The sequence below is a fragment of the Schistocerca piceifrons genome, chromosome 3 (assembly GCF_021461385.2).
Source record: "Schistocerca piceifrons isolate TAMUIC-IGC-003096 chromosome 3, iqSchPice1.1, whole genome shotgun sequence".
NCBI classification, from domain to species: Eukaryota; Metazoa; Arthropoda; class Insecta; order Orthoptera; family Acrididae; genus Schistocerca; species Schistocerca piceifrons.
The window spans coordinates 514,796,318-514,821,051 of NC_060140.1; the positions used below are offsets into that span (position 1 = coordinate 514,796,318).

The 24,734-nt window shown below is 38.4% G+C and overlaps 1 protein-coding gene across 1 annotated transcript in view; it reads right to left on the minus strand.

Moving 5' to 3' along the window:
- LOC124789451 (splicing factor YJU2) overlaps positions 1 to 24,734 on the minus strand; it is a 78,401-nt gene that overhangs the window by 49,689 nt on the left and 3,978 nt on the right. Inside the window, exon 3 of the mRNA XM_047256812.1 lies at positions 14,443 to 14,554. Coding sequence (XP_047112768.1) covers positions 14,443 to 14,554 — 112 coding nt within the window. The remainder of the gene's footprint in view (positions 1 to 14,442; positions 14,555 to 24,734) is intronic.

The window sequence follows — 24,734 nt, forward strand, 5'->3', positions numbered from 1 at the left end:
TTTCATTTGTTATGGACAATGGCAGTACTTGACACTTTCTGATGCCCTTTTCTAACTGTGAATCACCTGCTTCTTCTCAATTTGACAGGAGCTTTTATTACCATTTGAATTTTGTGGGCAGCTTACTCATCAACTTCTATCTTTTCAGTGACTTAAATTCTGCTTATTTTTATACAAAACCAAGATTTACTTTTTTTCAAACAAGGGTTTTAATTAACACTGCAGTCATCACATTGTGAAGACATCCTGTTTCCCATATTGCTTCCCTATTTTTTTTTATTACATTTTAAGATTATTTCCTCATTTACTACTTGCAATTTAACTTTTGTTTGGTACTACAGAAGGAGCAATCTAGGCAGCTACAAAAATATTTGACCCGTTTCTCAGAACATTACATCTGATGACACTTAACACAAACATTTAAAAACACTCTGAGATCATTACTGCTCAAGAACAAGCCTTCTAAACCTAAGCAGAATGTAAATAATGTAGGAGTGACCAAACAGAGACCTCCCTCACACACACACACACACACACACACACACACACACACACACACACACACATACACAGGAGTGAGGAGTTGGGTCGGCTGACTGACAACTTGGAAGGAGATGGCAGGTGTACAAAATAGGAATGTGGCAGAAAGAAACAGCAGGTTCAAAGGATAGGAATGCGACACACCAGTGCCGGTCACGGTGAGTTCGGGTGTAGTGCACAGTGATGATGATGTGATAGACTGGATTGAGACAGGGTGACACTTCCAAGGAAAAATAGACTATAGAGTAGAGGGAGTGGGTGGAGTACAAGTGAAGGTTGGGGCCCAGGCCAGGGTGGAGGTGGTTGTGGGGGCAGGAGGTTAGCGGAGAATGAAGCCAGGAGGAATACGGGAATGAAGTATAACCTAAATCTAGATAGCCGGACGTGGGTTTGAACTATCATCCTCCTGAATGCGAGTTCAGTGTACTGGCTAATGTGCCTCCTCGCTCGATGATTGATAATGGAAACAAGACTTAAGAAAAATCAAGACATGTTCACATGATTTATCAACACAGAAGAAGTGTTTTGCAACATAAAGTGGAACAAGATATTTGAAATTCTGAGAAAAATATGGCTTGGCTGTGGGGAAAGATGTGTCATATTCAATACATACAAGAATCAACCGAGAACAACACGAATGGTAGACCATGATTAAGAAGGGTTCAAGACAGAAATTCAGTCTTTTGTCTCTATTATTCAACCTACATGTTAAAGAAGTAATGATGGAAATAAGAGAAAGGTTCAAGAATTGGATTAAAATTCAGGATGAAACGATATTTAAGATAAAATTCATCGAGACATTGCTATTCTCAGTGAAAGTGAAACAGAATTATGGGGCCTATTCAATCGAATGAACAGTCTAATGGGTACAGAAGATAGTTATGAGTAAAGCAAAGAAATAATGAGGAGTAGCAGAAATGAGAATAGTGAAAAACTTTACATCTAAATTGGTGACCACAAAGTAGATGAAGTGAAGGAATTCTGCTACACTGGAAGAAAAAGTACACATGACAATCTAAGCAAGGAGGACATAAAAAGCAGAGTGGTGTAGGCAAAGAAGGAATCCCTGAGGAGAGGAAAAAAAAGTACTAGTATCAAACATAGGATTTAATTTGAGGGAGAAAAATGTTAGAATGTACTTTTGGAGCATTACTTTGTATGACAGTGAACTGCAGAGTGTCGGAAAACTGGAAAAGAATAGCACTGAAGTATTTGGAATGTGGTGCTACAGAAGGATATTGAACATTGGATGAAATGAGGAAGTCCTCCAGAGAAACAATGGAGAAACAAAGAAGGAAGATTAGAAGTTGACATCCCATTGACAGTGAGGCCATTAGAGATCTAGAACAAGCTTGGATTGAGAAAGGATGAGGAAGGAAATCAGTTGTGTCCTTTACACAGGAGCCATCTCCACATTTGCCTTAAGAAATTTTGGGAAATCATGAAAAACCTAAATCTGGATGGTCAGATGGGTATCTGAACCTTCTACATCTACATCTACATTTATACTCCGCAAGCCACCCAACGGTGTGTGGCGGAGGGCACTTTACGTGCCACTATCATTACCTCCCTTTCCCGTTCCAGTCGCGTATGGTTCGCGGGAAGAACGACTGTCTGAAAGCCTCCGTGCGTGCTCTAATCTCTCTAATTTTACATTCGTGATCTCCTCGGGAGGTATAAGTAGGAGGAAGCAATATATTCAATACCTCATCCAGAAACGCACCCTCTCGAAACCTGGCGAGCAAGCTACACCGCGATGCAGAGCGCCTCTCTTGCAGAGTCTGCCACTTGAGTTTATTAAACATCTCCGTAACGCTATCACGGTTACCAAATAACCCTGTCACGAAACGCGCCGCTCTTCTTTAGATCTTCTCTATCTCCTCTGTCAAACCGACCTGGTACGGATCCCACACTGATGAGCAATACTCAAGTATAGGTCGAACGAGTGCTTTGTAAGCCACCTCCTTTGTTGATGGACTACACTTTCTAAGCACTCTCCCAATCAATCTCAACCTGGTACCTGCCTTACCAACAATTAATTTTATATGATCATTCCACTTCAAAACGTTCCGCACGCATACTCCCAGATATTTTACAGAAGTAACTGCTACCAGTGTTTGTTCCGCTATCATATAATCATACAATAAAGGATCCTTCTTTCTATGTATTCGCAATACATTACATTTGTCTATGTTAAGGGTCAGTTGCCACTCCCTGCACCAAGTGCCTATCCGCTGCAGATCTTCCTGCATTTCGCTACAATTTTCTAATGCTGCAACTTCTCTGTATACTACAGCATCATCCGCGAAAAGCCGCATGGAACTTCCGACACTATCTACTAGGTCATTTATATATATTGTGAAAAGCAATGGTCCCATAACACTCCCCTGTGGCACGCCAGAGGTTACTTTAACGTCTGTAGACGTCTCTCCATTGATAACAACATGCTGTGTTCTGTTTGCTAAAAACTCTTCAATCCAGCCACACAGCTGGTCTGATATTCCTTAGGCTCTTACTTTGTTTATCAGACGACACTGCGGAACTGTATCAAACGCCTTCCGGAAGTCAAGAAAAATAGCATCTACCTGGGAGCCTGTATCTAATATTTTCTGGGTCTCATGAACAAATAAAGCGAGTTGGGTCTCACACGATCGCTGCTTCCGGAATCCATGTTGATTCCTACATAGTAGATTCTGGGTTTCCAAAAACGACATGATACTCGAGCAAAAAACATGTTCTAAAATTCTACAACAGATCGACGTCAGAGATATAGGTCTATAGTTTTGCGCATCTGCTCGACGACCCTTCTTGAAGATTGGGACTACCTGTGCTCTTTTCCAATCATTTGGAACCTTCAACCTTCCTAATATGAGTCCGTCATGTTAACCACTGTGCCACCTCACTCTGTCATCAGCAATGAAAGAATCATACGAAAAACACTGACAAGAAGGGACCAGATGACAGGAAATCTGTTACAATATCAGGGAATAACTAACTACAACTTCCACAGCACTACATGGAACTTAAGACGGTAAAACTGTAGGGGAAGACAGAGATTGGAATACAACCAACAAATAACTGACGACGTTGGGTGCAGGTGCAACTCTAAAATGAAATGGTTGGCACAGGAGAGGATTTCATTGTGGGCCTTATCAACTCAGTTGGATTATTATTTCATTTCATTATTATTTACTTATTTATCATATGGAAATACATACACAAAGTTACAAAACTGCTTCATGTCAGCAGCTCTCCAGCATTAAATAGCATAAATGACAACAGCTATATGTGGATATTAAGGTATTTTATGCATTTTATCACACCACTCATCACTGTTAGGCAACCTTTGAAAAGACGCTTGTAGGCATGTGCGGGACATGTTGTTGTTACATGAGCAACTGTCTATCATTCTGCACTGCAGTCACATGATGGTGATGAAAGTTTGCCCCCAATGTGTGTGTACATCTTCCATGGCCCATTCAGATATGGATCAGGATAGTACAAACTGCCTGAGGATGCTCAAATCCAGGGGGTTTCTTATGGATGCAGGGCAGTTTCAGGCATTGTGGAGGACAGTTTTGTTGCGAGCAGCGTTCCTGTTTCTCAGTGGTACTGAATTTAATTTCTGTGAGAGTCCTGATTGTGATAACAATGGGCTTTCTTGATCTTAGTCTTTATCACTCTGCTGGGAATACATGGTTCAATTATGGAAGGTCAGTTTTATCAGCAATTTTTTGGTATTCACAATGAAACATGCTCTTCCACCTGGTATCAGGAGATGGACTGTGGCTCAAGATAGACAACCAGTATGTGGGAGTAAATCACATTCACCCACATAACGTGCATGGTTTCACTTAGTTGCACATCTACCTCTTTATGTGTGGACTATTAAGCCAGAAAGGCATACAGTACTCTGCTGCTGAGCATAAGAATTCAAGCGCTGATCCTTGAAGAGTACCAGTCAGATGACTGACTCCTAAAAATAAAACTTTTTACAAAATATTCATTCGGATGGCTAGTTGGTTGGTGGCCATGCTCACATACAATGCATTACAGAAATTGCAGCGGAGACAGTACATGACATGGCTACTTTCACAACTGGCCCTTCCTGCACATAGTTCAGTTGCTCCAGTTCAGAATGATACTGAGTGATGAAGATGCTCCTCTGCAGCTGTTTCTGGGGGATTGTGGGATGCTTAGGGTTTGTGAGGTTATGGCGAGGGAGATCCATCTGTGGACTAGGTTTGAGAGATAGTGCCTGTCTGGGAATGCCTTAATGAGTGAGCATAGTGGGCGAAAGAATTCTTGTCACTGCAGATGAGGGATGCACAGGTGGCCAGACTACTTGGGAGCGGATTTTTTTTTAATTTATTTTTTATTTATTTTTGTGTGTGTGTGTGTGTGTGTGTGTGTGTGTGTGTGTGTGTGTGTGTGGGTTGACATAGGCAGAGATAGAGAGGATTTTGGTCCTATGCCCATATCATGAAGGTATCTTTAATGAATCTGAACCAGACAAAGTGTTTGGGGTTTTGGGTGCCTACTGAGGGTCCATCTTGATGGCCCATAAAGAGATTGGCATAGGAGGGTAATATGTGGATGTCCACGGCTGTGGTGCAGATTGGTTGGAACCAGTAACACTGCTATTGACAACATTTTTATAGATTCACTGAGACCACAAAGTCACAGTGTAATTTCATAGTTAACGGCTTCTCAGCCCTTGATAGTCAACTGCTGACATTCGACATCAGAAGGCATGACAAAAATAACTGCTAAACTACAAGGCTAATAAATGAAAAATTAACTGTGAAATTCATGAAGTATTTGTGAAATGCAGACTGGAAAAATGTGCACAAGACCCCTGGGTGTACAAACAACTTAAGAGAATGTAGCCGGGTGACATCTTCGACAACCCCAATATTTCGATTGGTGAATATCTGGTCTTTTCAAGCCACAAATGTAATGAGGGAGTGCTGTGCACAGAAATTTAAAACTTCAATATGGGGACACATGCAGAAAGACAACACAGACACTGCAAACAATTAATGCCACCATACAACCGAAGATGACCAACGGTGTTAGTGGTAACAAATATTAATTACCAATGGATGAGCAAGCAGAATTAACTCTGTCCCTCTGTTGTTTGATCAGGGAGAGAGCAGGATTCTAAGCAGAATTTAAGCAAAAACTTCTCTCTCTGTTTATATGGTAATTTTCTAATTTAATCTCAACTGCATCATTAATGACACTATCCCAATTGCTGGCCGGCCGCAGTGGTCTAGCGGTTCTAGGCGCTCAGTCCGGAACCGCGCGACTGCTATGGTCGCAGGTTCGAATCCTGCCTCGGGCATGGATGTGTGTGATGTCCTTAGGTTAGTTAGGTTTAAGTAGTTCTAAGTTCTAGGGGACTGATGACCACAGATGTTAAGTCCCATAGTGCTCAGAGCCATTTGAACCATTTGCACCAATTGCTGGAAATGCACACTAAAATCTCTGTATTGTTATATTCCAAAAGATGATCAGTGCCAAGGTAAAGTTTAGCAATAGCAGACTTGAAACTTTCTGGCAGATTGAAACTGTGTGCTGGAGAGCAAGTGCTCTAAAACACTTGGTCACGAAAGGCGAAGTTTCCAAGTTTGAGTCTCATTCTAGCATATAGTTTTAATCAGCGAGAAAGTTTTATATCAGAGCACACTCTGCTATACATTGGAAAAGTTTAACAGTCAATTTGTTAGGTATTGGAAGTCTATGCGACACTTATGATTATCACATGTCCTCCATGGACTTGATGAACAGACCAATGTATGACACACTACAATTGCAAGGGATATGGTAAACACCCACCTTACGCAACTTTAGATCATCCTTTACACACACACTAATCTTCAATGGTGGGCAAAAAACACACTTCACACTGTGTTCTTGTAGAATATGTCCAATCCTATGCAAAATGCTACCAGTTTAAGGCAAAAATGCCTTTGACTTAAGTGCCACCTTGTTATTTTCAACACTCTGCTGATCCATGATTGGTCAATAATGCAACACACCTGCTCTGTCTTTCAGTATAAGGGCAAAAGGTGACTTCGAGGTGCACTAACTCAGCTTACAAACGTTCAAGGTCTGAGATGATGTGGGTTCTATGAACTAATGTATGAAGCACTCCTTCATGGTGGATGATAACTACTATTAGCCTGAACATACAAATCACTGTGAGTTGGCTTCCTATAAATGACACATATTGTTTACTGTGTGTGTGTGTGTGTGTGTGTGTGTGTGTGTGTGTGTGTGTGTGTGTGTTATCTTTCTATTTATGCACCACATAATGAGATTTTTAATTTCCTTGTAAAGTTCTCTCTCCCTACATTTGTGCCTTGAAAATATGCTTCTGTTGAAATATTGGTGTTTGCTGGAGATGTCACCAGGCTACATTCCCATAATGTGTCTGAATATTTCGTATGTCGGGAGAAACTAAAGTTTCACCCCCCTGGTGTAAATGAAAAATGTAATGTATTCTGCATCTTAGCCATTGGCTTCTTTCAAAACTGTCTTCCTGCGAAATTAACTGGTGGAAGCAAATACCGTAAATGAACCTAAACCCTGAATTACAAATGGGATCAGAATATCATCCACAACTAAGAGTAGCCTCCTCTTCGCTTCAAGGGGCACAGATGATGAAAGGGTTAGATCACAGTACAAACTGTGCCATCAGAGCATCAAAACATGTGTACAATCAAGATAAAAAGACGGAACATGGTAAAAAATGAGATGGAACATACAAATCAAGAAACTGAAGACATTTCTGCAATCATTAATAATGGACTAATCAAATATAATCCTTAAATTGCACAAACAAGTTTGACAAAACTGAATTTCATCCAACATCTCTAAAAGAAGTTCTTGATGTTATTTTCTTTTCTTTTTTTTTTTTTAAAAAAAAGTGTTCAAGTACTCTGATGAAAGCAGTAGTAACATAATGAAATGTTCAGCTAACCTTCGTAACATACTGATTTATTGTGAATGACACTTTTTGCAGTTATACTTCCCACAGTGACTCAAAAAGGCTACCGTCAACCCATTTCGCAAGAAACGAGAAGATACATTAGAATTACCAACACATTTCTTTACTGCCCTTATTTTCCAAAATTTTTAAGAAGATACTTTACTCTGTACACACTAAGTGCAGAAAAACATACTCAGCAGCAAACAACTGTGATTTCAAAAAGTATTGTCAACGGAACAGGCTATACTTACCTTGACAGACGATAAACTAGAATCAATAGATCAGAAACTGCTGCCATTGGAAATATTTTCTGAGCTGGCTAAAGATTTTGATTGTGGAACCTTACTATCCTAATGCAAAGTAAAATATTTCAGAACATTTAGGCACAGCATGTTTATTGTTTTTATCCCATCTGAATGACAAAAAACGATTTATTTCAGCTCCATGTGAGCCACATGATGACAGGCACTCAGAATATTAAACAATCAGGCATGTTCAATTTTGGGTCTTTTGTTATTTCTGACATAAAAAAGGACATACAATAAAGAAATTACATGAATGAAATGGAAAATGGCAGATGTGATGTACATGTACAAACACATGATTACTATTTCAGTAAATCTGGATGATTCATTCAACAGAAAAAGCTTCTCAAATAATGCGTTGTTCTATCCCTGGCCCTCATAGTTACTTGATTAGGAATTGACTGCAGAGTTGTTGGATGTTTTCAAGAGGGATACTGTGCCAAATTCTGCCCAACTGGATCATTAGATCATCAAAATCCCAAGATGGTTGGCAGGTCCTGCCCATAATGCTCCAAACATTCTCAACTGGGGAGAAATCCAGGGACCTTGCTGGCCAAGATGAGGTTTGACAAGCCTGAAGACAAGCAGCAGAAACCCTCGCCACGTGCGGGCAGGTATTATTTTGCTGAAATGTAAGTCTAGCATGGTTTGTCATGAGGGGCAACAAAGGAGGGCACAGAATATCGTCAATGTATTGCTGTGCTGAAAGGGTGCCTTAGATTACAATCAAAGGGGTCTTGCTATGAAATGAAATGGCACCCCAGGCCATTACTCCTGGTAGTCGGCCATATGGCAGGCAACAGTCAACTTGGTACCCAACATTGTCCAGGGCATCTCCACATGCATTTTCACTGATCATTGGGGCTAATTTCAAAGCGGTACCCACCAATGAAAACAATTTTATTCCAGTTAATGAGGTTCCAGGCTAAAGATATGTCTGGAGACACACTGGACAGCAGTGGGAACCAACCTGACTGGCACCCGCAATATGGTCTGACAACCTGGAGTGATGGTCTGGGGTGCCATTTCATTTCATAGCAAGATCCCTTTGGTTGTCATCCACAGCATACTTTCAGCACAGCAGTATGTTGACGACATCATATGCCCCATTTTGTTGCCCTTCATGGCAACGTGCTTACATTTCAGAAGGACAATGCACAGTCACACACAGTGGGAGTATTTACTATTTGTCTTTGTGCTTATGAAACTCTACCTTGGCCAGGAAAGTCAGCAGATCTCTCCCCAGTTGAGAATGTTTGGAGCATTATGGGCAGGACCCTCCAACCATTTCAGGGTTTTAAAGATCTAACATGCCAATTGGACAGAATTTGGCACGATATTCCTCATAAGGACATTCAACAACTCTGTCAACGATGCCAAGCCGAATAACTGCTTGCATAAGGGCCAGAGGTGGACCAATGCACCGCTGACATCCTCAATTTGTGAAGCTCTTTCTCTTGAATAAACAATCCCATTTTTCTGAAATCATAATCATTTGTTTGTCTGTACATGTACATCACATCTACAAATTTCTGTGCCATTATCATAATTCCTTCAAAGTGTGTAGTGTTGTTTTGTCTTAGAGTATAAGTAAATGATCTTCCAATTGCAGCTTCAGAAGACGCAAAATTTGTAATTTTTGCAAATGATACATGAATATGAATAAACAACAGCACCTGTCCTCTTACCGAAAAGGTAGCTAATGAAATATTAGAAAATATCAACAGATGATACAAGGCAAGTGGATTATTGCAGAATTTTGACTCAATACGTACAATTTTGACTCAATACATACAATTCAGTACCCCTCACAGAGTCCAAAAGCTATAAACATAAGTTTCTCAATCAATCAAATACAAGCAGTAGAAAGTGTTAAGCTTTGTGGCTACAGATACATCACAACACTGATAGAAAAACCCACTGCCTAGAGTTAATGAAGCATCTTGGATCAGCAATGTATGCAGTGTGCATGATTACTAATGCAGACTATTTAAAAATAAACAAAGCAGTTTTCTCTGTGTGTTTCCATTCACTAATGAGTTATGGAGTCATTTTCTGTGAAAACTGAGGTTATTTTCAGAATACAGGAGTGTGTTACAAGAATTATATTTGGTGTAAATTCAAGAACATCCTGCAGCGACATATTCAAAAATCTAGGTATTTTGCCAACTATCCAAAAAGTTGTGCACAAATTAAAGGAGCTAATAGAGGAGTTGAAGTACAGCAACTTTTGAATAGGAACTTATAGCCCTGAAAGTAATCCATGGAAAAAGTTCAATCAATGCACACACTTCTTAAGTTCAGCAAAGATAATGTACTGGTTACTCAACAGTGTTGTACATCACAGAGGATGTTCAACATGGAGACCACCACATTCTGTATAGTTATAACATCTTTGCAGAGAACAAGAAGTATGTCTTCATTGGAAAGTACTGCACCCCACCCCCCTCACACACACACACACACACACACACACACAAAAAAAGGGAAGGTCATGTCAGGAAAGTGAGGTTATCCTGCATCATGCAACTGGACCTTCCCTTCCAGCTCAACACTTGAAACATGGAGCACCAGGTATATCATGTACTTTTGCACAGAAAAATGAGCATGTGTTCCATATAGTCACTTCCAACTGTATGTACACAGAAAGCACACATTACCTTTCTTGGACTTAAGGTGCGTTCCTATTCCACAGTTGTAGTATTTTGACTCCTCTATCTGGTCCTTGAATTTGTGGCAACTTTTGACATTAGGATCAAGGACAAACTCTACAAAGATCTCAAGGGAGTTAACATTAGAACAGAAAGAAGTCAGATGCATAGGTACACATGTATTCAATGACTTACCAGAGCAGATTAAATGTTATGTAGATGATGAAGTGGAGTTTACAACTGAATTAAAGAATTTTCTACTGGGCAACCTATTTTACTCCACTTTGAACAATATCTTCACAGAAGCTCTTATGTTTAATGTTTTGGCTAAGGTATAATTAGAATTAGCACTGTATACAGTAATGTCATGTCATTTCACTCTTTTGTGCTGGAATAAAAACAAATATACATGCCTGACTTCTTTCCACATCCTGGAGACCATTCTCCCTGGGATCCATGAAATATTACTATTGTAATGTAAATTGCACATACGTAATTCTCAATTGTATGTCAATTAAAATAAGCATCTCTTGTATTGACACTTTTTGTTTCTTGATGGCCATCTGAACACTGAGCCATGTATGCACTGGGAAAATGTATTATATTGGGAAATAATTTGACACATTTCATATAAAAAGAATGTTAAAGCTATCTTAAAACATATATTACATGTTTATGTGAGTTTAGTGAGTTTAGGGAAAAAAGAAAAAATTAGAAGTAGAGTATTAAAACTCATATCTTCCTTCTGAGAGAAAAAAAAAAAAAAAAAAAAATTGTTTCTTAGAAGAAGCGATGGAAGAGTTTATCAAATATGATACTGCTATGCCTTTGTTGTTCAGAAGTACGATGTACGATGCAACGTTCCTTTGGGCAGGCTTGCATGTCTGAAGGAACATTGCATCATATTTCTGAACAATACAGGCACTGCAACATTGTATATAGGCATTGCAGCAATTACAGCCATTATGAAACACATGAAATGTATCCACAGTTGCAAATATGGTCAACCATCAGCTATATACCGGTATGACAATGAAGATTTATGCCACACTGAGACTTGAACCCGGATTTCCCACTTACTGTGAGCAGTCGCCTTACTCTTGATGACAAATGGAAGTTTGGGTCTGACCCTGAGTTGTGTTCAGATAGTCTAATGGTAAGGTGAACACTCACAATAAGCAGGAAATCCAGGTTCGAGTCCCAATCTGGCACAAATTTTCATTGTTGTGATTCAATTTCAACTAATGGTTGTCCATATTCACAATTACAAATAAATTTCATGTATCCATTAAATGACAATGTTTGTACAGGGTACAGGATCTATAAAGGGAAACCACGTATCAGAGTGATAAAAGAACTCCCATACCTAGGTACTGGTTTAGCTGTACATCAAAGAATGATCAATCATTTAACAGGTTTTACTTCGCCTGATGGTAGGACCTCAACATGCACCTACAGTGAACTTTCATACATTTAAAAATGACACTAACAAGGAAAACCCAGAAGTACCTGAACACTACTGGAGCACTCTAGAAGAAACACTGGACAAGATCCCACAACACCTTACCACCTTGCTTATGGATGATTTCAAAGCAAAAGTTGCCAAAGAATGAAAATATCAGAGAATAGTTGGCTACTATCCCTCTCACAAGAGGACCAACAGGAATGCACAGCACCTTATAGACTTTTGTGAGAAGTATAACATGGTGCTAACATCAACCGCTTTTCAAACACCTACCCAAGAAGTCCAGGACCTGGAAGAGTCCAAATCTCTGTTGGGTGTAGCTGTAGATAGGAGGTACCACAGGGAGACACAGTTTGTCCATGTGCTCAGAGAAGCTAACCTAGACACTTCGATCATTACCTCTCCCTGGTAAAGACCAATCTACAACCTCTGAGCAAATCACCTAACATTATAAAGAGCTCTAAGATGACGAAATTCAACACATTACAACTGAATGATGAGGACTGTACCTTCCATAAGGAAAAACACACAATAACAGGAGTGGTCCAACTTACAGAAAAGCTCTACTGTATGCCACACAAGCAACCACCCCTGCCTCATCCAAAAAAGGCAAGTATCCCTGGTGAAACACAGACTGTGACCAGGATATAGAGAAAAGGCACAGAGCCTGGATCAAGTGGAAGAAAGATCCAAACTACCAGGTTTTTTTTAAACACAAAGAAAGTGAACCACATCCCTGGTACAACAAGAAGAGGAGGCCTTCAAGAACAACAACACAGGAGACATCCATTGGGGGGACAAACTGGAGAACACATGGTACACAGCCTCTGTTTGCACACCTGATGGGAAGTTTCAGTTAGACAATAAAGACTGAAGAAACACTGGACAAGATCCCACAACACCACACCACCTTGCTTATGGAGTTAGCAACCAACTTGATGAATATCAGGCCAACTTTCAAGCTAGTAGATCTTGCACAGAGCAAATACAAAATGTCCAGACCATCTTCAATACCAGAGTCACAGCAGACATACCTGGGTAGCCATCCAGTTGGATCTTCAAAAGGCATATGATTTGATAGGTAGGCAGACCTTGATCTCCTCCCTATGAGAAGTTGGGCTACATGAGGGGAACAGCACATTAAACAAGACCCTTCTGAGGAACATCACCTCCACAGTAAGCTCTCTGAGTTTCACCATTCAAACAGGAGTTAGACAAGGTGATGACCTCTCATGCATACTTTTCAAAAGTGTACTGAAGAAGAATATCAAGGAATAGACTTGCACACTACCATTGGGAACTGGAATGAAGATTGGATACAACAAGGATAACCTCAATGTACTCTGTCTGGCAACATAAATGAGGCTACTCACCAACTACAGAGGCTCTGCAACATTGCAGCTATGACCAGTTTGAAGGTCAGTATACAACAAACTTGATGTACTCTCCACAAGTAACACACCTTTTAATAAAACAAATGAAGTTCTCTAAGCCTCCGCAGTCAAATATTTAGGAGAGTGGATATCACCAAATGAGAGCGAGAATCTGTCAGTATATGCCAGACGTGACAAATTGGAGAGGGTCTACCACTCCTGCATGAGTATTTACATCTCCAAGTACCTTTCCAAGAACCTTAAACTCAAACATTACAACTCAGCAGAAAGGCCCTTGTACTGCATGCCTTTGAATGCTTCCTGATGACCAGCAAGGGCCCACTTAGGAAACTAGAGCTCAAGGAACATAAAATCCTAAGGAGACTACTAGAACCAGCAAGAGAAGAGGATGGCAACTACTAGATCAAACACAATAGTGAGCTGTACTATCTCTATGAAAACATAATCACATCTATGAGGTAAAGATGACTGGCCTTCTAAGGGCATTTGACCCACATGAACCCCTGTAGACTCACAAATAGAATCTTCACCATGACAGGTAGTAGGAAAGCCTCTAAGAACAAACGGATTACTACAGAGAAATCAGACCTGGAGCAACTTGAAATTCCATTAGAAACCATACAGGGCCAGTTGAAATTCTGGCAAATCATTCTACAAGGGATATTCCCATTGTCTTTTACCAGCAAAAAGAGCACAGGAACCAGCAGACTAAAGTGGACAGAGGAGAAGAAGCTTGCTCGCAGTCAGAAAATGAAAGCTTTCTGGGCGAAGAAGAAACAGAAGACCCATGTAAAGCATCAAAGCAAGCCTTGTGGTCCTAAGCAGGCATAAACAAAAAGAAGAAGAAGATCAGTGTTTGTAATACTTTATGAGTGTAAAGTAAAATGCATTAACAGGTACAGATTACAGTAGCAATTTTCTTTAACACGAGTTGGAAAAAGTTGTTCACGTCTAATATGGACAATTATAACTAAAGCTGATACAATGTGTGAACTTACTTCTCCTGTAAACAATAAATCAGAAATACATAATTTATAATAAATTGAGTATATAATTAAATGACTGTTACAAAGATGTGGAAAACATTTACCTTTATGTAAAATCTGTAGATCCTTATTCCTAGATAATCCTCTCCTTCAACATCTTCTTTTCGCGCATTGAATTTTTTTCCCTTGTAGATGTACTCTCCACAAGTAACACACCTTTCAATAAAACAAATGACAGAAGATAAATATGATAAACTAAAATTTTTCTTTGTTAAAAAAAAAAGAAAATCAAATTTCTCACACTGATCTTCTAATGAAAACCCTTGTAATTTTTTGTTGTTGTGGCCTTACACAGAAATTTTGTGGTGAAATTGGAACTTTGTAGTGGCTAACAAATTTGTAGCTCTACTGCTGATCATGTGAGTTAACAACAATAACCAATTCATATTCCACATAATCTGACATTGCAGGTCAGTTAATCAAGGCGTCTTCTTTCCAGGCAGGCATACACAGGAACCTGCACAACACGAAAACCCCACCACATCAGCTATATGGGTTACCAAAACTCTACAAAGATGGTGTACCATTAAGGCTGATTGTGAGTGCTCTTGGTTCATCAATGTACAAAGTAGCTAAACACTTGGCCAATCTGCTTCATCAATATGTGGGAAAGACTGACACATACAGAAAGGAATAAGGAAATTTCATTGAAAAAATGAAGAAACTATGACTTTGCCCAAATGACATCCTGGTCAACTTTGATGTTGATTCTTTGTTTACCAATGTGCCACTCAATAACTTTCTGGTGCACATTGCTTCCATTTTTCCACAGGACATCATCAAATTGTTTCATACAAGTTTTACCAAGTGCTACTTCATGTTGAATGGTGATTTCTACAAATGGCTAGAAGACATTGCCACAGGTAGTCCAATTAGTCCAGTGGTTGTCAATTTCTTCCTGAAGCCTTTTGAAAGACAGATGCTGTACTTGACACCTTGCAAAGCTAAGATGTAGTCCAGGTATGTTGAGACACCTTTGTTGTGGGCAACCCTAGTGAGGAACATCTAGGTGACTTCCTAAGACATCTGACCAAGTCTCCATGAAAACATTAAATGTACTATGGAGGTAGAAAAGGATCAACATCTATCCTTTCCAGATGTGCTGGTTACAAGGAATGGTGACAATCCAGGACAAAACATGCATTGGAAATCAACACACATGTACAAACTTTCAAATCATTTTCTGCAGAAAAGAGATATGATTAACACACTCGTAGCTGCAGCACCTCAGTTCTGAAATGAAACACTTAGAATGCATTCTGAGGAACAATGGGCACTCCACCAGTTATATACGAAGTGTCACAAAACCGAACATCTGGCAAAATGGCAAGTCAGGAGATGAAATGGAGATATTGCCATAAATTCCCAGGAAGACAGAATTGGTTGTATATTGCACAATCACAAGGAAATTATTAAACAAACTGATCAAAAAAATCTGTTTGTGTTAAAAAGGATAAACTTGCAATGTGAGGAAAATTTTGTGTACTATGTGTATCAGGAGAAACGGGAAAAATCTATGTTGGAATGACTGGATGCTCCATCAATACCAGGATAATCAAACACAAACAGTACTGAAGGCTGTGGCAGAGCATGTGGTGTGTAAAATGAACCAAGGAATAAAATTTGTTGCCACACATGTGCTTACTGTGGAGGAGAGCTACCATTCCCATTTGTTCAGAGAGCTGTCAAAATTTCAAAATTTATAAGAATGCAATGGTGCCTGCAGAAATTTTGATTCCACTGAAATGTGCTATACCACCTGCCAGCTTTGAACAGTGGTGCAAGCTATGTTGTGTTATATGAAGTATTTGGAATGTATTGTTTTTGGAGATGCCGATTTGTCATCCGTAGTGGCCCTCTCTAGCGCTGATTATCTTAGTTTATTAGTTCGATGGGAGTGATGTTGGTGAGGCATTGGACTTAATGCTCAATGTTAACGTTACTCCGTGTTTTGAAAATTTGTTTTTATTGGCTTGCCAGCGAGTTATTTTAATATCATTAGTTGGCTACTCTTTTGTTTTTGGTCTTCGAATTTTCAGTTCAACATGTTGTTAAAAGTTGGAAATTTTGTGGTTAAAGACCTTACAGCACAATTTATGAGTCACATGTTAGTTACCACTAGGCCTATGGGTGATGATACGGCAACTGCAATTAAATTTATCCAGTCATATGGCCTTATGATACAATGTGTGAAGTGGCAACAGTGCACGGAACTATTGAAACTGACCACAGTTGCTGAGTCTTGAACCAGGAATGAGTATCTGAAGCAGATTATAGATTCATTGCAGGTGGTATGGATAGGCAGTCTTAGAAAGTACTTTTGAACACATTTTCCAAAAACAATCTTTATCAGCTAGCTTGACAGTCCACATACTACGGAAATAGGTTGACCTTATCAGTGGCGTCAGTATACAGACAGTGATTGGTGACCATGCTGTTGTAACAGTGTTGATGGTTAGTGAAGTTAATAAATCCATCAAGAAGGCCAGGAAAGTATTTTTATCGAAAAGAAAAGATAAGGATGTTGTTAGCATCCCACTTAGTTACTGAATGGACACAATTTAGTTCAAGGTTTATGGACATAGAGAATTATGGGAAAAGTTTAAAAAGACTGTAAAAACTGCACTGTGGAGAATTCTGTGGCAAGTAGATTAAAGATGGAAAAACTCTACTGTGGTTTAATAAAAAATTCAGGAATTCCTGCAGCGGCAGAGACTGTTGCACTCTCGGTTTAAAAGAGAATGCACAAACAATGAGTGGAAAATGTTGGTAGATATTTGTGTGCCTTAAAAATATTGATAAGCAAACATACGACAACCACCCTGTCATACCTTAGCAGAAGATCTTGCTGAGAACCAGGAAAAATTGTGGTCCTACATAAAAATCGCCAACCTGGTCAAAGGCTTCTACGCGGTCATTTGTTGACCAGTCAGGTGTGGCAACAGAAGTCAGCAAAATGAATTAAATTTCACGATTAAGAAATCTGCCACACATGATTGTTATGGATTTTCATACAGTCTACCATATGAAGAACATAGCAACAGGCATCCCTGTTCTAGAGAAACAACTCAAATAGTTCAAAATAAATAAGTCGCCACATCCGGATGGAATACCAGTTCGGTTTTACAGAGAGTACTATATGGCACTGGCTTAGCTTGTATATATCACAAATCTCTCACCCAGCACAAAGTCTCAAGTGATTTGAGTGACAGATGTATTCAAGATGAGTAAAAGAACTGACACCCAAAATTACAGATCATTATCCTTAACATTGGTTTGCTGCAGAATTTTTGAATGTATTCTGTATTTGAATTTAATAAATTTCCTTGAAAAAAACTGCTGTCCACAAATCAGCACATATTTTGAAAGCATTGTCCATGAAATTTAGCTTGTCCTTTTCTCAAACATGATATCCTGTGAACCATGGATGAAGGGCAACAGGCAGATTCCATATTCCTACATTTCCAGAAAGCATTTGACATGGCACCCCATTTCAGATTGTTAACAAATGTGTGACCATGCAGAATAACTTCCCAGATATTGAGTAGCTCAAAGACTTCTTAAATAATGCAACCTATTGTTCATCAGAGACAAGAGCACTATAAGGAGTGCCCCAGGGAAGTGTGATATGACCGCTCTTATTCTCTATTTACTCATGCATAAGTGAGCTGATAGACAGGGTGAGCATCAATCTGTGGCTTTTTTTCGATAATGCTGTGGTGTGTGAGAAGGTGGTGTCATTTGAGTGACAGTAGGAGGATACAAGATGACTTATTTCCAGTTGCTGTAACAAATGGTAGCTAGCTCTAAAAGTTGAAAAACCTAAGTTAGTGCTGACGAGCAGGAAAAACAATTCCACAATGTTCTAATACAGCATTAATAAATATCTAGGTGTAACGTTGCAAAGTGATATAAAATGAAAGAATCACATAAGGAGGGTAGCAGGGAAGGCGAATGGTTGAATTCTGTTTTCTGGGAGAATTTAGGGAAGTATGGATCATCTGTAAAGCAAATCATGAACAAAACACTAGTGTGACCTATTCTTGAGTGCTGTTCGAGTGTTTGGAATTCACCCCAAGTCATATTAAAGGGGCTGCTAGACATGTTACCAATAGGTTCGATCAACATGTGAGTATTATGGAGACTCTTTGTGAAGTGGAATAGGAATCTCAGGAGGGAAGACCACATTTCAAAAACTTTGAGAAATGGCATTTGAAGGTGGCTGAAGGATGATTCTGCTGCCGTCAACACACAGTTCACATAAGCCCTACGAATATAAGAGAAATTAGAGCTCATACATAGGTATACAGACAGTCACTTTTCTCTTGCTCTATTTGCGAGTGGAATAGGATGGGGAATGACTAATAGTGGGCCATGGTACCTTCTGTCAGGCACTACATGGTAGCCATGGTAGCTTGCAGAGTATGTATGTAGATTAAGTACATATGGGTTTCATTAATGGTTGTTATTTTGTGTGTGTGTGTGTGTGTGTGTGTGTGTGTGTAATTTTCTTTGAGATCAAAACTGATGAAGTAACTTTTTATGAACAGTCAGATGAGTTGTTAGCTAAAGTTCAGATTTATTAGCTGATACTGGTGGGGAAATGTGGAGTGTGTTATAGTTATTTTGGTGAAGTTGGTTTTTGATAATAATTAGATGTGTGAGCTATGGATTGTTGATAATGTGGGTTTCAGCTGAGCTACACAGTTCACATGAAGGTTTTGATACTGGCTTTTGGAGCAATTTTTTAATTACCAGTCTTTGGAGTGATATCTGTGGTATCATGGGCTGTTTGTTTTGCTATGTACTTCTTGTTGTGAATGTTCTTACTTTGTTTGACCCTGCACAAACCCCCTAATTTCCATGGTCATCCCATGAGACTGATATTGCTATTTGAAAGAACTGGATTATAGGTTATACTGTGATGTCGTTTTTTCTTCATGTGTTTATTATTGCGTGACATGATAGTTACCATAGCGTGTAAGAACAAACAACCATGCTGATGATGTCAGGGGCCTAGGCTGCTGGGTGGTATCAGACATCTTATTATTCCTGAAATTCTTTCAAGGTGTGGCAAAAATTTTAAAATTGACAGTTTTGATAAAACTGAGTGTGTTTATCTGAAAATGTGGTGTGCCCCAATAACTAAATATGACAATAAGGATAGAAAATGTTTCCTACTTCAAATGACCACTAGTTATCCAAGTAGAATTTGAAGGTTGATGGCTTTGATACCTAAATGATAAGCTCATTTTGATAGTATATGCAAAGTAAATCTTTTTGTTACTAACATGAATATGAATGCCACCTTTCTGATTCAATAATCAGAAATTACAGCCTCAAATGATTACATCCACGATGTCCAATGGGTTATGAAATAAAGCTACATATGAAATATTCACAAAAAATTTGTTAAAATGCTCATACTATAAAGCAGGAACAGAAAATTAAAGATCTCCTATAAAAAAAGTCAGAGCAATTAAGCAAATCATGTTGGAGGTCAACAAAAATAACCAACCAAAATTGAGAAATTAATGCTTCTAGAAATGGAGAAACTGGGAATAAACCTTACAATAGGTTAATATAACTAGGTTAATTCAACTGTGAAAATTTTTTGACAGAGCACTGAAGGACCTAAGTCGAAACAAGGCCCCAGGAGTAGACAACATTCCATTAGAACTACTGATAGCCTTGGGAGAGCCAGTCCTGACAAAATGCTATCATCTGGTGAGCAAGATGTATGAGACAGGCAAAACACCCCCAGACTTCAAGAAGAATATAATAATTCCAATCCCAAAGAAAGCAGGTGTTGACAGATGTGGAAATCACCGAACTATCAGTTTAATAAGTCATGGCTGCAAAATACTAATGCGAATTCTTTACAGAAGAATGGAAAAACTGGTAGAAGCTCACCCCGGGGAAGATCAGTTTGGATTCCGTAGAAATATAGGAACACGTGAGGCAACACTGACCCTACAACATATCTTAGAAGATAGATTAAGGAAAGGCAAACCTGCATTTTTAGCATTTAGAGAAAGCTTTTGACATTGTTGACTGGAATACTGTCTTTAAAATTCTGAAGGTGGCAGGGATAAAATGCAGGGAGCGAAAGGCTATTTACAATTTGTACAGAAACCAGATGGCAGTTATAAGAGTCAGTTGAGGGGTATGAAAGGAAAGCAGTGGTTGGGAAGAGAGTGATACAGGGTCGTAGCCTATCCCCAATGTTAGTCAATCTGTATACTGAGCAAGCAGTAAAAGAAACAAAAGAAAAATTCGGGATAGGTATTAAAATCCATGGAGAAGAAATAAAAACTTTTGAGGTTTGCTGATGACAATGTAATTCCATCAGAGACAGCAAAGGACCTGGAAGAGCAGTTGAACTGAATGGACAGTGGAGGATATAAGATGAACATCAACAAAAGCAAAAGGAAGATAATGGAATGCAGTTAAATTAAATCGGGTGATGCTGAGGGAATTAGATTAGGAAATGAGGAACTTAAAGTAGTAATATGAGTTTTGCTATCTGGGGGGTAAAATAACTGATGATGGTCAAAGTAGATAGGACACAAAATGTATACTGGCAATGACAAAGAAGGTGTTTCTGAAGAAGACAAGTTTGTTAACACAGAGTATAGATTTAAGTGCACAAAGTCACTTCTTAAAATATTTGTATGGAGTGTAGCCATGTAGGCCTATGGAAGTGGACGTGGACGATAAATAGTTTAGACAAGAAGAAAATAGAAGCTTTCGAGATGTGGTGTTACAGAAAAATGCTGAAGATTAGATGGGTAGATCACATAACTAATGAGGAGGTACTGAACAGAATTGGGCAGAAGAGAAATTTGTTGCACGACTTGACTAGAAGAAGGGATCGGTTGGAAGGACATGTTCTGAGGCATCAAAGGATCACCAATTTAGTACTGGAGAGCAACGTGGAGGGCAAAAATCGTAGAGGGAGACCAAGAGATGAATACACTAAGCAGATTCACAAGGATGTAGGTTGCAGTAGGTACTGGGAGATGAAGAAGATTGCACAGCAAAGAGTAGCATGGAGAGCCGCATCAAACCAGCCTCTGGACTGAAGACCATAGCAACAACAACAAATTCAACTATATTGGCATCTACTACACTTTGTTCTTGCACAAAACTTCACATCTGATCACATTATTACTTTTATTCCATTACTTTCATGTTTTTTATTTTTTAATGTTGACTGGCGTAGCTAAGTTAACCAGAATGTGTTTTGAAAGCTTTATTTTTTTAGTTGATCATGTAAAGTGTAGCCTAAGGCCTGTATATGGTTAGTTAAATGTGGGAAATCTTGCAAAATCACATTCAAATTGACCTTTGGTATTGACATTCAACAGCTGAATCAATGCAATCTTCATCTGAGGTTTGTAACATTACTGTGCAGCTTTTACAACTGGACTGCAGAGATCATTGGACTGTATGTGGCACTGGGCTGCACCCAACACAGCTTGAGAAGGTATCATCAATTCATGGAAACAACAATTCTGTAATGTGTAGTTTAGTAGAGTAGCACATAATCATTACCAGAAATTCACAAAAATATTTTAATAAATACAAATCCCGTATACAGATTCCAGGAGGGAGCACGAGCCCCTTCTGGGTCATTCCATGTCAAGTCATCTAGGCCTTGACACCAACCATGTCAGATTTTGATGAAACTTGGTACAATTACTTCTTTTATCATCCTGAAAGCACTTGTAAATATTTTTTGCCCTATCTCTTACAGCGTTTTTTTATAAATTTTTAAAGTTTTTAGATTTGGTGTTGTTTCAGCAGTCGGAAATCATAACTTAAACGTGTCCTCACAACTAAAAAAATTTGTATATTAAAGAATACTCAAGATATCAGTATGAAATTTTGGAATAAGTTTGTGTATTATATCTAAATGTTAAAAAAAATGGCCATAAAGATATATTAAAATCTTCCAAATGAAAAAAAAAATTACAAGTTTTTTATTTATTTTTTATTTTTTTATTTTTTAGCTAACGAATGTTTAGTTTTACAAAAACCGCAATATCTAGAGTCTCAGACCTGATAGAAAGCTCAAATTTGTTTTAAAATACTCTTAATTGTATAGGCTATTAGATAAAAGAAAAATGATGTTGGCTTTTTAACCTGTTTAATAGTTATCTAATTTTTAAAATAATATTAATTATATTTTAAAAATAAAAAGTACCAAGTGACTTAGACACCAAAAATAAGTTTTTGTCTTCTTGGAGTAACAATGTACGCTTGGATTTTGTTTTGTTACTCCTGTGTTTTGAAGTAAAAAATTATTACAGTGTTAAATAGTGCTTGGATAGTATTTTATTAAGTTTATTCGAACTTTCAGTAAGTACTGTTACTTAGTTTACAGAGAATCTTTTCCAATATCCTATAAAAGGAAACAGAACAGTAATCAGACCAAAAGTGAAATCAGTATGTCAGATATTCAAACCTGTAGCGTAGGGTTATTTAAAAAATCTGACTGTTTCCAAACAACCTACACACCTTCAAAAAAGTTACAACCGGTATCTGAATTGAGTGAGGAAGAAAAAGATTTGATCCACTTACGATCTGGAATTAATCTGTGTGAATTTAAGAATATATGTTCACACCACAGCTACTACTTTTTAAATGTTTTTGAAAAGTATCAAACAACATGTGTAGACCCACTAAAAAACACAAAAAACCCATCAAAAAATCATTGAGAAGTGTAGGCTTGGACCTTTCTAAACAATTACTGACAAAAAATATTAGCATAAAACCTGGACAAAAGCTTTGTTCAACATGCCGTAACTTTTGTGAGGAAGAATTAAGAGTTGAAGTCAATGAAAGTGAAACAGATGATGAAGTCATGGTTGAATTAGAATCATTGGAATCCAGAAATGAATCCCTCGTACAAACAAACATTGCTCTTGATAATTTAGGTTTAACACCGATAAAGCTTCATGGCTTGTCAGAACAAAGTAAAGGGTCTTATTTTAAAAGGAAGGTTAGCAGTATTGAAAAGACTGCAAAAAAGGCGGTTTCAAAGCATTAAAATGTGATGCACCAAGTTCTGACGATGACGAAGAAGATACAAGTGTGGTTGAGAAAGCAAAGGATTTTGATGTAATGATTTCTCTTATGAAAGAGAAGATTTCATCTGTTGGGAGGTCTAGAAAAATCCAGATTCTGACCTTGGCTCCAGATTCTTGGAGTTGAAATAAAGTGATGAAAGAATTTAATGTAAGTGAGTACATAGTGTGACAAGCTAGAAAGCTAAAATCTGAAAAGGGTATTTTGGAAACTCCTGGTCCAAAAAAAACGTAAAACTCTTACTGAAAATACAGTAAGACTTGTAACAGATTTTTATGAAAAGGAAGTTCCAGAGTGCTACCTGGAACAAAAGACAAAGTAAGTGTTCAAAAAATGTGTTCATTCAAAAAAGACTCATTTTGTGTAACTTGAGAGAACTCTATTATTCTTTCAAATGGGAGAATCCCGAGGTAGAAGTAGGATTTTCAAAATTTTGTTTCTTGAGACCTAAATGGTGTATCCTTGCTGGTGCTGCAGGCACACACACTGTATGTGTATGCAGTATCCACCAGAATGTTAAACTATTACTGGATGCTGTGAAAATTGAAGAATCTTATAAAGACCTAATTAAGATGCTTGTGTGCAACACGGAAAACCAAAACTGCATGCTACATCATTGTGACAGCTGTCCTGCAAATACTGCACTAACTGAGTACTTAACTGAAAAACTAAGTGAAGATTATGATTTAGAAGAAGAAATTGTAATCAGTCAGTTGGTTAACACAGACAGGGCAGAAATGATCAAACAGTCCATCAGTGTTGAAGACTACATTTCTTTATTGGTTAGGTCATTGGAAAAGCTCACCCCGCACTCGTTTATAGCAAAATCCCAATCAGCAGCCTTTAAAAGATTGAAAGAAGACCCACCACCCAAAACAGCAATTATTGTGATGGATTTCAGTGAAAACTATTCCTTTGTTATACAAAATGAGATCCAAAGTTACCACTGGAATAGAGGTGGTTGTACTCTATACCCAGTTGGAGCTTTTCTAAGAAATGAGGAAAACAATGTTTTTGTTTCCAACCACTGTTTTATTAGTGATGACCAAGAACATGACACTGGTTTTGTTAACTTTGTACAAAAAGAAATCACAAAGTGGCTGCCATTACATCATACTGACATTGACTCAATTCACTACTTTACAGATGGCTGTGCTGGGCAGTACAAAAATAGAAACAGTTTTAAAAATTTGAAAGCCCAACACTCTTTTTTTGCAACAAGTCATGGGAAGTCAATTTGTGA